General features: G+C 43.2%; 1 protein-coding gene across 7 annotated transcripts in view; it reads left to right on the forward strand.

Moving 5' to 3' along the window:
* The first annotated feature begins 2,067 nt into the window (after positions 1–2,067).
* Positions 2,068–15,274, forward strand: part of E2F6 (E2F transcription factor 6) — a 40,340-nt gene continuing 27,133 nt past the window's right edge. For 2 of the 7 annotated variants that reach the window (XM_054548395.2, XM_024242713.3), the window contains exons 1-3: positions 2,088–2,469; positions 11,392–11,446; positions 14,834–15,050. In XM_054548395.2, coding sequence (XP_054404370.1) covers positions 2,362–2,469; positions 11,392–11,446; positions 14,834–15,050 — 380 coding nt within the window. In that variant the 5' untranslated portion in view covers positions 2,088–2,361. Of the gene's footprint in view, positions 2,470–11,389; positions 11,447–13,140; positions 13,274–14,833; positions 15,051–15,274 lie in introns of those variants that run through there. The other 5 variants (XM_024242714.3, XM_054548396.2, XM_054548397.2 and 2 more) reach the window with 5 other exon arrangements.

Raw genomic sequence — 15,274 nt, forward strand, 5'->3', positions numbered from 1 at the left:
AAAAAATGTGCAAAAGATTATGTCTTGGGGAAAAGCCAGGTCACAGGCACAATAAGTGTGAAGATTGTGCCATTTCCCCAACTCTCCCCAGCTCTGTGCTCATGCTCTTTCTTTAGCCTGGACCACTTGCTACCCCGTCCTGATCCACACCCTACCTTTACTTGCCCAATCCCATCTCTGGTTGTAGACAATCTAGTCATCCTTGAAGAATCTTCCTAAAGATCTGAATGCCAAATTAATTAATCAGTTGTGGAGTCAAAGCCTGCCTCTACCACTGCCTACTAGGACCTTGAGTAAATTTTTGTAATCCTGCTGATCTTAATTTTGCTGATCTGCAAATTGGGCAGAAAAATACCTATCTTTCAGTTTTGATATGAGATTTACATAAGCAAATGTATGCGGAATGCCAAACACATAGCAGATGCTGAATAAATGCCTTAAAATGGCCATTTCTAATGGCTCTGGGAAATTCTCCATTCTGCAACAATATGCAGTCTTCTCGAGACCTCCACTACGTTCTCTTTTTTTCTCATCGTTTATTTAGCAAACATTAATAGAGCATGTTTTATTTGCCAGACACTGTGCTAGATGATAGAGATACAAAGATTAGAAGCCAGGCGTGGGTGTCTCACGCCTATAACTCCAGCACCTTGGGAGGCTGAGGCAGGAGGATTGCTTAAGGTAAGGAGTTCAAAAAATAAAATAAAATACAATAAAACATAAAAAAAAAAATTAGCCAGGCATGGTGGCATGCGCCTGTACTCTCAGCTACTTGGGAGTCTTAGCTGGGAGATCACCTGAGGCCAGGAGTTTGATGCTACAGTGAATTATGACTGTGCCACTGCCCTCCAGCCTGGGTGACAGAAAAAAAAAAAAAAAAAGATTAGAGAAGGCCTCTGACCTCATAGTCTAGTGGGGAGCCAGCTTCTTCAGGGATTTTTCCCTGCCTCACCTCGTCCACCTCAGGCCGTGTAGAAACCCCCAGTCTAACCAGTTGTTTCCCTCCAACTCTGTACATACCACGGTGTGTTGCCTTTTTATTTCAAACATGTGCTGGCCTCTGTTCTAATCACAGCAACCTGTATCCATTAATCCATTTAATCCTCACAACAACCTTATCAGGTAAGTGTTGTCATTATTTGCATTTTCCAAATAAGGAAACTGAGGCACAGACAGATTAAGTAACTGGCTTAATAAGGTCTTCTAGTTTATATGTAGAAGGAGCCAGGACTTGAAAACACACCTTCTGGCTCCAGCTTAATTAACATGCTCTGTTTACTTATCTGTCCCCACTGAAATTGGAGGTTGAACCCGTGGCATATTCAAATGAATAAGTATCGCCTGTGCCCACCCCAATATCTGACACTATAGGTCGACGATAACTCATTCGTCAAACAGGAAAGAAGGAAAGAAGGAAGGAAGGCAGGCAGGCAGAAGTAAAACGATTCCACAATGGTTTGGTTGCTCACATTTACTAAGCATCAACACTGACCAGCCTGTAAGATGCGCTAACAGAGCTCACGAATAAATGAAGGCCGGGTGTGGTAGCTCATGCCTGTAATCCCAGCACTTCAGAGGCCAAGGTGGGAGGACGGCTTGAGCCCCAGAGTTCAAGACCAGCCGGGGCAATATACTGAGACCCTGTCTCTACTAAAATTAAAATTAAAAATTAGCCGGGCGCAGTGGCGCGCGCATGTAGTCCCAGCTACTTGGGAGACTGAGGTGGGAGGATCGCTCGAGCCTGGGAATTCAAGGCTGCAGTGAGCCCTGACCACGCCACTGCACTCCAGCCTGGGCGACAAAAAAATTAAAATTAAAAAAAAGGAATAAATGAACATCTCTGCGGCTCAGAACTTTCAGTTATCACCGTCGAGAATTCCAGGCGAGCGTTGCGTTTTCCCGGTTGCGTCTTTTCTCTCACCCCTGTTCCCTTCCTCTGGAATTCGGCTCCACCTCTTCCTTTTCCTTGGCCAGCCTCTCCGTGGATTCCGCGGTCCGGGTTTCCCGGGCGGCAGCCGCCGGGAGAGGATCGGTGCGTGGGAGCGCTCCGGTCGCGGCGGGCATGCGCAGAGGGGGGGCTGCGCACTGCGCATGCGGGAAGATGGCGGGCCGGGCGACTTGAGAGCCGCGGCTCTCCCTCCTCCTTTTCCGTCTGCGTCGGGAGCTCCCGGGCACGTGAGGCCGTGCCGCGTTTGCTGGCGGGCGGGACGGCCTAGTCGGGCGGCGCCTCGGAGGAGGCCGCGGACCCGTTAGGTACTGGGCCCTTGGAAATCGGCGCGTGGGGGGCGGTGCTCGACCTGAGCGCGAGAGGGCGGGAGAGCTCGTGGGGTGCGAGGGGAGCAAGACGCCCGGCCGGGCAGCATGAGTCAGCAGCGGCCGGCGAGGAAGTTACCCAGTCTCCTCCTGGACCCGACGGAGGAGACAGTTCGCCGTCGGTGCCGAGACCCCATCAACGTGGAGGGCCTGCTGGTAAGCTCCGGGACGGGACGGGGACGGGCGGTGGGCTCCCAAATCCGGCCCCCTCCTCCGCGCGCCGCCGCCGTCGTCTCGGTCGTCTGCTCCCCCTGGGCCAGGCGCTGCCCATCACGTGCTGCAAACTGCGCTCTCCCGCCTTCTGCTTTCAGCATCTGCTCACAGACGTGGCGTCAGTCTTCTGGGCTTTTACATCGGAATTTCAGAGCACTGTTGGAGAAAATTGCTCAACTTTGCATTAGAGAGTCCATGTTTTTCTCCTTTTGTGGACTCTAGCTGTATTTCTGCAACCTATCATTTGTTCTGCCTCCTCTCCCATCCTTCTGCTCTACTGCAGCCGTTTAAAACTTTGTCCACGCTTTATATTTCCTACACCACAGCTCCCATTCATCAAATTATCTCCCCACCTGTTTGACAGAGAAAATGGTTAGGAGATTTGGCTCCCTTTCCTGCAAAGGCTGATTTCTTCTCTTGTTCTGGACCAGATTCTGTATTCCCCGCGGTTATCAGGGCCCTTAACAAATGCATCGTTTCCCATTTCTCCCGTATTTTCTTTTTCTTTTCTTTCTTTTTTCTTCTTCTTCTTCTTTTTTTTTGAGATGGAGTTTTACTTTTGTTCCCCAGGCTGGAGTGCAAAGGTGCAATCTCAGCTCACTGCAACCCCTGCCTCCCAGGTTCAAGAGATTCTCCTGCTTCAGCCTCCCATGTAGCTGGGATCACAGGCATGCGCCACCACACCCAGCTAATTTTGTATTTTTAGTAGAGACGGGATTTCGCCGTGTTGGCCAGGCTGGTCTCGAACTCCTGACGACCTCAGGTGATCCACCCGCCTCGGCCTCCCAAAGTGCTGGGATTACAGGCGCGAGCCACCGAACCCGACCTCTCCCCATATTTTCAATTTCTCTGCTGCTTTCTTTCTATAACTAGTGGTAATTAAACATTTTCCCAAGTCATTGTGCCTGGTCCCCCTACCAAATAGTTTGTGATTATTGCCTCATTTAATTTCTCATTTCTCACAGCAGTGTTTTATAATACTGAAAGATTATTATTCTTGTTTTACGGTTGCCAAAACAGACTTGGAGATGCATGTAAGGCCGGCTTGCCTGTGGCTAGGTAATAAGTGGAGAAACTTGGGTTGAACCTCCAAATGTCTAACTCCAGATGATAAATTCTTGACTACTAAAACCGTATTCTAAATCCATCCCCATCTTAAAAGATCTCTCCCTTAATTCCATATCCCCTCCCATCTACTGTCTCTCTTCCCCTTCACAGCTAAACTTTTTTTTTTTTTTTTTTGGTGACGGAGTCTTGCTCTGTCATCCAGGCTGGAGTGCAGTGGCGCCATCTCGGCTCACTGCAAGCGCCGCCTCCCGGGTTCGCGCCATTCTCCTGTCTCAGCCTCCTGAGTAGCTGGGACTACAGGCGCCCACCACCACGCCTGGCTAATTTTTTTTCGTATTTTTAGTAGAGATGGCGTTTCACCGTGTAAGCCAGGATGGTCTCGATCTCCTGACCTCGTGGTCCACCCGCCTCAGCCTCCCAAAGTGCTTTCACAGCTAAACTTCTTGAAAAAGTTATTTACACTCACTGTTTCCACTTGATCGCCTTTTATTACCACCCAACCCACTGCTGGGGACCCCTATCCTAAACACACTTGTAAGACCATTCTAACCAGGGTCACCAACAATCTCGTCAATTCCAGCAGCTGTTGTAGTTTTGACTACAACACTCGTGTTAGAAACCGTCCCTTGAGTTTCCTTGACGTTGATGCTCCATCTGCTTCTCTGGCTTCTCCTTGTCCTCATCCTCTTCCCATTCCTTCATGTTGATTTTTTTGTTTTTGTTTTCCCCCCGATACAGGATCTCACTCTGTCACCCTGGCTGGAGTGCAGTGGCACATCATGGCTCACTGCAGCCTTGACCTCCCAGGCTCAAGTGATCCTTCTGCCTCTACCTCCCAAGTAGCTGAGACCACAGGCACATGCCACCACGCCTGGCTAATTTTTTTTATTTTTATTTTTAGAGATGGGAGTCTTCCTATGGGGCCCAGGCTGGTCTTGAACTCCTGGGCTCAAGCGATCCTCTCACCTCAGCTCCCCAAAGTGCTGGGATTATAGGCGTGAGCCACCGCAGCTGGCCACATGTTGATATTATTCAGGGTTCCCTTCTACTGTGTGTACACATTCTTCTTAGGGGAGTTCATTCACTCCTCCCATGACTTCTGTTACCGTCTGCATTTGATTGTTGAACGACTCAGGGATTGGGGCACCAAATCCCATGAAATTCAAAATCTGAATATAACTTTGATTCCCCCAAAACTTTACTGTTTGCTGGAAGCCTTACTGATACCGTAAACAGTTGATTGACACATATTTTGTATTTACATGTATTAGTTACTGTTTTCTTATAATAAAGTAGCTAAAGAAAAGAAAATGTTATTAAGAAGATCATAAATAAGAGAAAATCCTACTCATTCAGGGGAATTAGGTCATCGTAAAGGTCTTCATCTTTGTCTTCACACTAAGTAGGCTGATGGACAAGAGTAAGAGGAGGAGTTGGTTTTGCCCTGTAAGGGGTGGCAGGGGGTAAAGAAAATTGGCCTCTAAGTGGACCCACACAATTCAAACCTGTGTTGTTTGAGGGTCAGCTGTATAGTGGTACCATCTGCATTGGTGGTCTTAATATTTGAGAATTTGATAAAAACTCTAAGCTCACTGTGGAAAAACCACTTAGTTTGCATGTAGTGTCAGCAGATACATCCCTTGAAATCTTAGACATACACTTCTGGTATTTTCAGTTACCATGTCATAATTCCCAAATCTATAAATCTCCCTCAGGGTTTTCCAGCTGTCTACTAGATCTTCCTAATTAGGTTTCAAACTCCTATTAGTCCCCCCTCATCTGAGGTTTCACTTCTCTTTATTTCAATTAACCTGTGGTCCCCCAAACTATTAAAATGAAAATTCCAGAAATAATTCGTTAGTTTTAAACTGCTTGCCATTCTCAGTAGTGTCATGAAATCTCGAGCTGTCTAGTACCACCCAGCACCTGAATCTTCCTTTGTCCAGAGTTCCCATGCTGTCATTGCGCCCTTCCCTTAGTCGCTTAGTAGCTGTTTCTTGATTCTCAGACCAACTGTCATGGTGCTTGTGTTAAGTAGCCCTTATTTTGCTCAGTAGTGGCCCCGAAGCACAAGAGTAGTGATGCTGGCAGTTCCAGTATGCCGAAGAGAATTGATGAAGTGCTTCCTTTAAGTGAAAAGATCTAAGTTCTTGACTTAGTAAGGAAAGAAAAAAAATCTTATTCTGAGGTTGCTAAGATCTACAGTATAAGATATTTTGAGAGGGAGACCACATTCACATAACTTTCATTGTAGTATATTGCTATAATTGTATTTTATTATTAGCTGTTAATCTCTTACTATGCCCGATTTATAAATTAAATGTTATCACAAGTATGTATGTATACGAAAAATAGTATATATAGAGATTGGTACTGTTTGCGGTTTTAGGCATCCACTGGGGGTCTTGGAATGTAGCTCCCAGGGATAAGGGTGGACTACTCTATATCCAGAATTGAATTTATTACTCTATTGGTCAGGGCTCTCCAGAGAGACAGACCAATGCAAATACAGATTTTGGTACCAGGAATGGTTCTGGGAAACAGAATTTTAAAGATGAGTTTCCTTAATTGGGGTTTTTGGAATTGGTTCTTTAATCTGATTAAAACCTAAAAATGCCAAGAGCTCTACTTCTAATAGTAGAGAGAGCACTGGAAGTCCATGACACAAACTGTTTATAGATATGCAAAATAAATGCCTTTTTATTCTAATTCACTGCTTATAAGAGGCAAAGAATTTAGTGACGCTATACGTGATATTTTCAAACATTTTTGGAAAAACAAGGATTATAATGACAGTTGTTTGCTCCTATTGTCTTTGGACAAAGTGATGAAAGAAAAGGATGAGCTCAGGGATTCAATTTCATGGCTGGAGTTCCACATAAATGACCTAAAAGTTTCTAAGTGTGCCCTGGGTTAGAATCTTCTGTCCTGTAGCCATGGGGCTGAAACTGCTGAAAATCAAACACAAGCCTTCATCATGCAGCTGGCCAAATTACAATGGAAGTTGAACTCTTGGCCAGTCACGGTGGCTCACGCCTGTAATCCCAGCACTTTGGGAGGCCGAGGCGGTTGGATCACCTGAGGTCCGGATTTCGAGACCAGCCTGGCTAATGTGGTGAAACCCTGTTTCTACTAAAAATACAAAAAATTAGCCAGGCTTGTTGGCGTGCGCCTGTAATCTCAGCTACTCCGGAGGCTGAGGCAGAAGAATCACTTGAACCCAGGAGGTGGAGGTTGCAGTGAGCCGAGATCGCGCCACTGCACTCCAGCTTGGGCAACAAGAGCGAAACTCCATCACAAAAATAAATAAATAAATAAAATAGAAAGTTGAACTCTCCTAGCCTCACAGTGCATCTACTGTTAAAGTGAGGGTATTGGTTGGGAAAGAGAGGGGTACTGCAAGTTTGGATGGGATCATGTGGGAAGATGAGGCTGGACACATTGAGCCCCTAAATTCTGATGAGTATTGTTTGCCAGAGGGGCAGTAGCATTTCCACCTACAGTGGTATCATCCTTTCCACCCTTGTCTAAGGGGATTAATTCTGCATTGCCTGTGGAGTTAGTAATGGCCTCCTCTGAAACAGTTCCCGGGAAAGACAATGCTGATTCTCATCAGGACCCACCCCGCCACCCCTCTTTGCTTCTAGACCTGTTACTAGACCCAAGTCCCAGCAGACCCCTAAAGGGGAGGTGCAAAGTATGACTCACTCCACTTCTGGTACCAAATCTGTATTAGGTTTCTGGTCCTGTAGGATTATAATGGAGCTGAAAAATTTCTATCACCTAGTGACATTGTAGCCATCATAATGGTCATAGCACCAAGCATTACCTTTTCTATGTTTAGATGCACAAATACCATTGTGTTAGTTACTGTTGTCTACAGTATTCAGTCAGTCACATGCTCTACAGGTTTGTGGCCTAGCAGCAATAGGCTATACCATGTAGCCTGGGTGTGTAGTGGGCTATACCATCTAGGTTTGTTTAAGCACTCTATGATATTCACGCAACAAAATCGCCTAATGACAATTCTGAGAAGATGCATGATTGCATGTAGATATATGAGAGGGGATTTATTAGGGAAATTGGCTCATGATTTTGGGGGCTGAGAAGCCCCACAATAGGCTGGCTGCAAGCTGGAGACCCTGGGATGCTGGTAGCATGGCTCAGTCCAAGTCCATAGTATGAGAACCTGGGAGGCTGCTAGTGTAACTCCTAGAGTCCAAAGGCCAGAGAATCTGAAGTTGTTGTCCAAGGGCAAATGGGAAAGAGGGTCCCAGAGGATCTGGACTTTTGAGAAGGGAGAAAATAGCATTGGGTGGAGGTAGAACTTGGTCTGCATATTGAAAAATAAGGAAAATTTGAATGGGTGAGAATGCAATAACCTTTCCAAAGACCTCTTGAAGGAATATTGCTTCCCAAAACAGAATTGGTATAGAGAAACATCTGTATAGAGAAAGGTTTAACCAGCTTGGAGGCAATGCTTAGCATTTTAGTCACTAAACTTCATCTTTTATTTTTTTTTCCACCTTTGAAGCAGCTTTTCAAAGCTACACAATAAAGTATAGGTATTTAAATAGGGGACTTGGAGCAGTGGTGAAATAGCTTGGAATTTGAAAAAATGTGCTGACTTGCCCCAGAAGATGCTGGTTCCTAGAGAGCTGTATACTCTCAGGGCACAAGATCAGCCTGAGTGATTTTCATTTTGTAAGCCTCTGACTTCTCCATTCATTTTGCAGCTAGCATGCAAACAATCTACCTATTTATCATCTTTTTTTTTTTTGAGACGGCGTCTCGCACCATCGTCCGGGCTGGAGTGCAATGGCACGATCTCAGCTCACTGCAACCCCTGCCTCCCGGGTTCAAGCGATTCTCCTGCCTCAGCCTCCCAAGTAGCTTGGATTACAGGTGCCCACCACCACTCCCAGCTAATTTTTTGTAGTTTTAGTAGAGACGGGGGTTTCACTGTGCTGGCCAGGCTGGTCTTGAACTCCTGACCTTGTGATCTCCTCGCCCGCACCCTGCCTCCCAAAGTCCTGGGATTACAGGCGTGAGCTACCGCGCCTGGCCTTATCATCTTTCTATCTATGTGTCTGTATATGATGTCTGCCCCAGAGGGGCAATGGTACTGTTGTGATTCCTCCAAGATAAAGAGAGTGTTTTTATATTCGAAGAGGAAAAAAAAACAAATGAATGATCGTGGAGACTGTTTTCCCACATACATCAGTATAGCCAATATGTAATGGAACTGCATTAATAGCAAAGAGTAGGGAAAACAAAACCATCTTTTTTCTTTTTTTTTATGATTTATTTTATTTTATTATTTATTTTTTATTTATTATTGTTATACTTTAGGTATATCTCCTAATGCTATCCCTCCCCCCTCCCCCCACCCCACAACAGTCCCCAGAGTGTGATGTTCCCCTTCCTGTGTCCATGTGTTCTCATTGTTCACTTCCCACCTATGAGTGAGAATATGCGGTGTTTGGTTTTTTGTTCTTGCGATAGTTTACTGAGAATGATGATTTCCAATTTCATCCATGTCCCTACAAAGGACATGAACTCATCATTTTTTATGGCTGCATAGTATTCCATGGTGTATATGTGCCACATTTTCTTAATCCAGTCTATCATTGTTGGACATTTGGGTTGAAAACCATCTTTTTTCATATTATGCTTAATTGAGGTGTTATTTCTGTACCAACCTGTGATCCACTGTCTAGATGAGATGGGTAGGGAGATGTGTAGCAGAGAACACGCCCTAGAATGCATAGCTAGCGAGGCAGCCTCTTTGGGAGCCAGTAAGTACAGTATGTAAGTCCTGGGCCTGCTACTCTGAATTAAGAACAGGAACCTCTGCAGCAAGGCCCCTCTGAGCTTATATATAATGATTTAGGATATTTGTTTATGTGTGTTTCAAATCAATGTGATAAGGGTGGATTTTTTTTTTTTCCATTCAAGAATCTTGCTATAGTAGCTGGCCCCTGTCTCATACTATTAGCAGAGGGGTTAAATGTAAAAATAGCAATGGCAGTTGGTCACACTTGTCTAATGTCTGACTTTGATAGGACTGCTTCAGAGTTTCACTGTTGGATACCATGTTTGCAAGTCACCATTGTCAGCGCTGTTTGAGAGAGCTGGCCAGACCTAGTCCCTACCCCCAAGGCCAGCATTCCCAGCTCCAGTGGTGCATGCCCTAGCAGGTCTACGTGTTCAATTCTAACAACTAAGTTAATTTTACAGTGGGATTCTGTCTCGATGGGAGTATTCCATATTGGGGTAATTTGTTAATAGATCCTATCATCTTGTCATAGATGATAAGGAAATCATTGTGCCAAGGATATTGTTAACACCAATATAAACAAAGAGCGTCTTAACTGCTCACCTTGCCTTCAGGCTTCCTCATTTCCCAGTCCTTTTGCCATATTGCTGCCATACTTACATTTCTAAACCATTTACTTAATTATGTCCTAGTCTGGTTCAGAAACCTTTGGTGATTCTCTACTGGTTATGACATGAAGTCCAAACTCTTTAGCATTAGTTTTATGTGGTGCCAGCATGCCCTCCCAGCTTCAAAGTCAAGTCACTTACACACTGGCCACTTCAGTGGGTTCCCAGAAACATGCCGTGCCATATACATCTTCACACCTTTGTTCATTTCCGGTACCACAATCCTGTCTTTTTTCGTCTCTCCCCACAGTTGTTTATTCAGGCAAATCTGGCTTGCTGGGCTAGGCTCAGCTGAGGGCTGCCTTTGCCATGAATCCTTCTGTGATTTCCCTGTCTGGGTGCATCCCTAGTACTACTGTTGATTCTCTTCTTAGAGTACCTATGAATTCACTTGCTCCAGTTTTGCTTTATGGCCAGTTTTTTCTTAGATAAGAGCTAAACCTGATGACAGCCCGTCTGAAGGCACATTAACATTGATGTTACTAGGAGTTTCTGTTCATAGGCTTTCATTTTAAGGTTTGGTTTCATTTTATTTATTTTTTACAAAAAAACAGTTTCTAAATGTTACTATCAATTTTATGCAAACTTTCAGAGCCTCTAAATAGCTGGTAAAATGGTGAGCATTGATAATGGAGCTTCTACTGATTTCCTGGTTGTTTCAGGAATTTAAAAGAAACTTTTTATCTAATGCAAAAGTTTCTAGTTATCCACAGCATGCATTGTTTTCCATTGTTAGAAATGCTGCTGTTTTTACATTAATTATAATGGGAATGCATAGCTGCTTATGAAAGTTTGTGAGAGCTTATGAAAGCTTGTGAGAGCTGTTTTTACATTAATTATAATGGGAATGCATATTTGCTTATGAAAGCTTTCCCAAGTCAGGGACAGTGTTGTAATGATCGTACCTGATGTATTCAGTATATTTTTTGTGTGTGTGCATGTTTTTTTTTTTTTTTTGAGACGGAGTCTTGCTGTGTTGCCCAGGCTGGAGTGCAGTGGTGTGATCTTGGCTCACTGCAACCTCCACCTCCTAGATTCAAGTGATTCTCTTGCCACAGCCTCCCAAGTAGCTGGGACTACAGGCGCCTGCCACCAAGCCCGGCTAATTTTTGTATTTTTAGTAGAGGTGGGATTTCACCATGTTGGCCAGGCTGGTCTTGAACTCCTCACCTCAGGTGATGCACCTGCCTCGGCCTCCCAAAGTGCTGGGATTACAGGTGTGAGCCACCATGCCCAGCCAGTAATTATCATATTCATATTCCCAGACCTTTATACTATTGAGTAAAATGCTATTTGTTTGCATTGTTGTTTTAAAATCACTAAGTTAAATTTTTTATCTTTTTTTTTCAGCCATCAAAAATAAGGATTAATTTAGAAGATAATGTACAATATGTGTCCATGAGAAGTAAGTTGATTCCTGAATAGGTTTTAGGTTTTGTTAGTTTGAACTTCATATGATTAAAATGATTTGTTTAAGTGTATGAATTGATGAGAAACTGAAATAAAATTTGTTATTTATACACTGAAATGTAAAGTTGCAAGTTTTAGTAACAACTCCTGAAGTTATGGGTTGAATCATGTGCACAAATGCCAGTTTATTCTCCATAGAACAGTCTGTATTTAAGACTATTTTCTCAGTATTCCTCCTGGGAGAGAAATGTACTCTTTCCTTCTTGTCCCTTATCTTAGGTTAATGTTTAGGGTGTCTGTTAGAGGAGATAGGATGTAAATGGCTCTAATTCCCTCTTCTGGAAGTTTTCATGATAGACTGCCCCACCTCAGCTTCCTAATCTCAGTGGATAGATAGTGCATCGTTAAGTCAGTGTGAATCTTAGAAATACTCACCCTTAGTTTTTCTTCAGTGCCTGCCCCAGTCTCACCCATAGTTGGTCACTGAGTTTGGTCAGCTTCACCTTTGATATGTTTCTTGCATCTGTCCCATACCACCAATTTATAATAATATCTGACATTTATTGAGCTCATACAGTGCCTTGGCACTGTATTAAGCTCTCTGCATGGATTATCACAACGACCCTTCAGGTATGGATTAGAATTCTTACTTTATAAAGGCCCAGAGAGGCTGAGGTGACTTGCTCAGAGTCAGGGTTGAATCTCTTACCTCTCTGACGCAAGAGCCCAGAGTCTTTACCACAACATTGAATTGCTTCTTCTCGTTCAGGGTCTAACTTCCTCTGTAGCTGAAGTTGCTGGGTCTCCTTCTTAGAAGGCAGTCTTCCAGGCGCTCCAACCTGGATGCTGGAAAAATCCAGGGGGATTTGTCTAATACAGAAATGGGATTATGATATCATTCAACCTAAGTTCTTCAGTGACGCTCTTTTACATGCAGAGAAAACCCTGATTCCTTGTATATTTGATTTTAAGTGTTTGCATTAAATTCATAAGCCACTTCATATTAAAAGAAACAAGGCGGTAGAGAATGGGTAGACAGAGCAGACCAGGCCCTTGTGGGCTGTTTCTTGCTTAATGCCGCAGCCTCTTCTTCCAGCATGCTGCCGCCCTCCTCCACAGCTCAAGCTACACCACCTGTGATCCCCGAAGCACCCCAGGTTCTCTAAGGCTGCTTTGTCTTCTGAGGTGTGGTTTCCTCTCCCTCACTTCAGCCCCTCACCCTCTGTCAGAGTGGGCAAACACCGCCCATTCGCCTTCCTGTTCCCTATGCCCAGCGTACTCCCATCAAGAGGCCTTCCCAGTGTCCCCCTCCAGTGAAGGTTTGATTTCTTGCCATCGGGTGACTTTGAATACCTCTCTTAGCACTTACCTCAGGACATATAATAGAGTTCCTTATTAGACTACGGAGTTGCTTTGGTGTGAAGACCTCTGTAATCCTATCATATCCCCTCAGCAACTGTCACGTTTTTGGTGTTCTGTTGTACATGTTCTTTGTAAAATAACCTAGAAATATGCTTATCCTGAGCATATAAGACCATGCCTTGTTAATAATTCGTATAATTAAATATATGCTTTTTAAAGTTAGAATTTCTCATTTGTAATCTTCCTGAGTTTGTTGTAGAATTGTGACCTTCTACTTCCAATTAAAAATCCTTTTAAATTCCTAATTTACCCCTATTTAATCTTAAGTGTAGGAATGGGCTCCAGAGAGAAGACATTTATATTATGAAATATGTACCTTTGTTCCTGAAGTAACCGCCAGTGGTCTTTAAACTAAATGTGACATTGTGGAGGTTCTGAGTAAGGACATTTCTGGCTGAAGGTAGGATGGACATTTCTTTGAGGCATACTGACTGTGGTGTGCTGTGGAAGTAGAGAAAAAGAAAGTCATATATTCTACACCAGAGTGACAAAGTTATTTTAGAAATTATTTTTTCGGCAAACCAAGCCATAAGAACTTTTTCTTCGTATCAAATCGGAAGAGATGACAAGATACTTAGTTCTGGCGAGCGCGTGAGATGAGGCCCGTGTATACTGCATAGAATGGATAGAACCCACAACCTGCAAAGCAGTTTAGCAGCACATATCAAAATTCCTTAAAAATGTCCAGTTAAGGGGACATACAATAGTTTCACAACAAAAAGATTCATTGAAATATTAAGCAAAATCATAAAGTTAGAGATGGTCTGAATTTCTAACATTGGGATAAATAGCAAATACTGCATACAGTTAAGCATGCAGCCATTAAGAATTATGTTGAAATACATTTGTTGATGTGTTACGATGTTCACAATATTGAGTTAAAAGAACGTGTTGCAACATTGCATGGTCCTATTTTTGTTTTTAAAAACTATATATATGATTGACATACAGGTGTGAATGTGTTAGAGGTGTGTGTGTGTATGAAAACCCTAGCCATTATAGTAGGTGAGTGAGGGAATTAAAGGGATTTTTTAAAATTTGTCTATCTGTTAAATTAATATAGGGTAGTGAATATTTTTAAAAATAGAGATACTGGGCTGGGCGCGGTGGCTCTAACGCCTGTAATCCCAGTACTTTGGTAGGCTGAGGCAGGTGGATCACAAGGTCAGGAAGGAGTTCAAGACCAGCCTGGCCAATATGGTGAAACCCCATCTCTACTAAAAATGCAAAACAATTACCCAGGTGTGGTGGTGCATGCCTGTAATCCCAGCTACTCCGGAGGAGAATTACTTGAACCCTGGAGGCGGAGGTTGCAGTGAGCCAGGATCGCGCCACTGCACTCCAGCTCCAGCCTGGGCAACAGAGTGAGACTCTGTCTCAAAAAAAAAAAAAAAAAAAAAAATAGAGATACCACTGTTGCTCGAGGTATGTCATAATTGCATAATTGTCTTAATAGAAGACTAGTTTGGGCTCTTTCAAAAAAAATTCATCAGACAACTTACACTATGACATGGATAGAATCATTAAAGGGGAAAAAAAGCCAATTCTCTGCCTTTGCTTTGTAAAGAATTCCTTAACTTGAAGACCAAATGAGAAATTTAATTTTAAAAATCATGTGTAATTCTGTTCCTGAGAGTGGTATGGATGCAAATGTAATCTCACTGCTTTGTCTGAGAAGATGCAGTAGACTTGTAAAAGTCCACATGTTCAGTGGACACTGGTTGCGTATTTCAAATACTCCTTTATTTAAATCTAAAGCCTTTGTTTAGAGCCAGGATAGGCCAGTGAATTTTTTCTCCAATTTAAGAGATTTATTTCATAGAAACCAGCTTTGATTTGGTCAATGTGTGGGAATTTCTGTAGATATCTGCTATCTGATCAAGAGGAAACAGATGATTTTTAAAAATGAGTTGAGAAATGTTATTTAAAATTTTACAAATATGTTTATTTTGTTTCCCAGAAGCTCTAAAAGTGAAGAGACCTCGTTTTGATGTATCACTGGTTTATTTAACTCGAAAATTTATGGATCTTGTCAGATCTGCTCCTGGGGGTATTCTTGACTTAAACAAGGTTGCAACGAAACTGGGAGTCCGAAAGCGGAGAGTGTATGACATCACCAATGTCTTAGATGGAATCGACCTCGTTGAGAAGAAATCCAAGAACCATATTCGATGGATGTGAGTTGCTTTCAAACTTTTCGTGGCTTTTGTTCCTTCTCATCAAGTGACAATTCCATGCTTAAACTAGATAGTCGCAGTGTTTTGACAATATAAAACAAAGGTACGACTTCTTGTTAGAAGAGAATTCTATAAAATTTTCTTGCTTCATCCTAGAGAGTACATAAATTTTTTAAAAAGTATTTCCTCAGTTCCAATTGATTATTGATATTGGGAAAATCTGT

This window comes from Pongo abelii, chromosome 12 (genome assembly GCF_028885655.2).
Source record: "Pongo abelii isolate AG06213 chromosome 12, NHGRI_mPonAbe1-v2.0_pri, whole genome shotgun sequence".
Taxonomy (NCBI): domain Eukaryota; kingdom Metazoa; phylum Chordata; class Mammalia; order Primates; family Hominidae; genus Pongo; species Pongo abelii.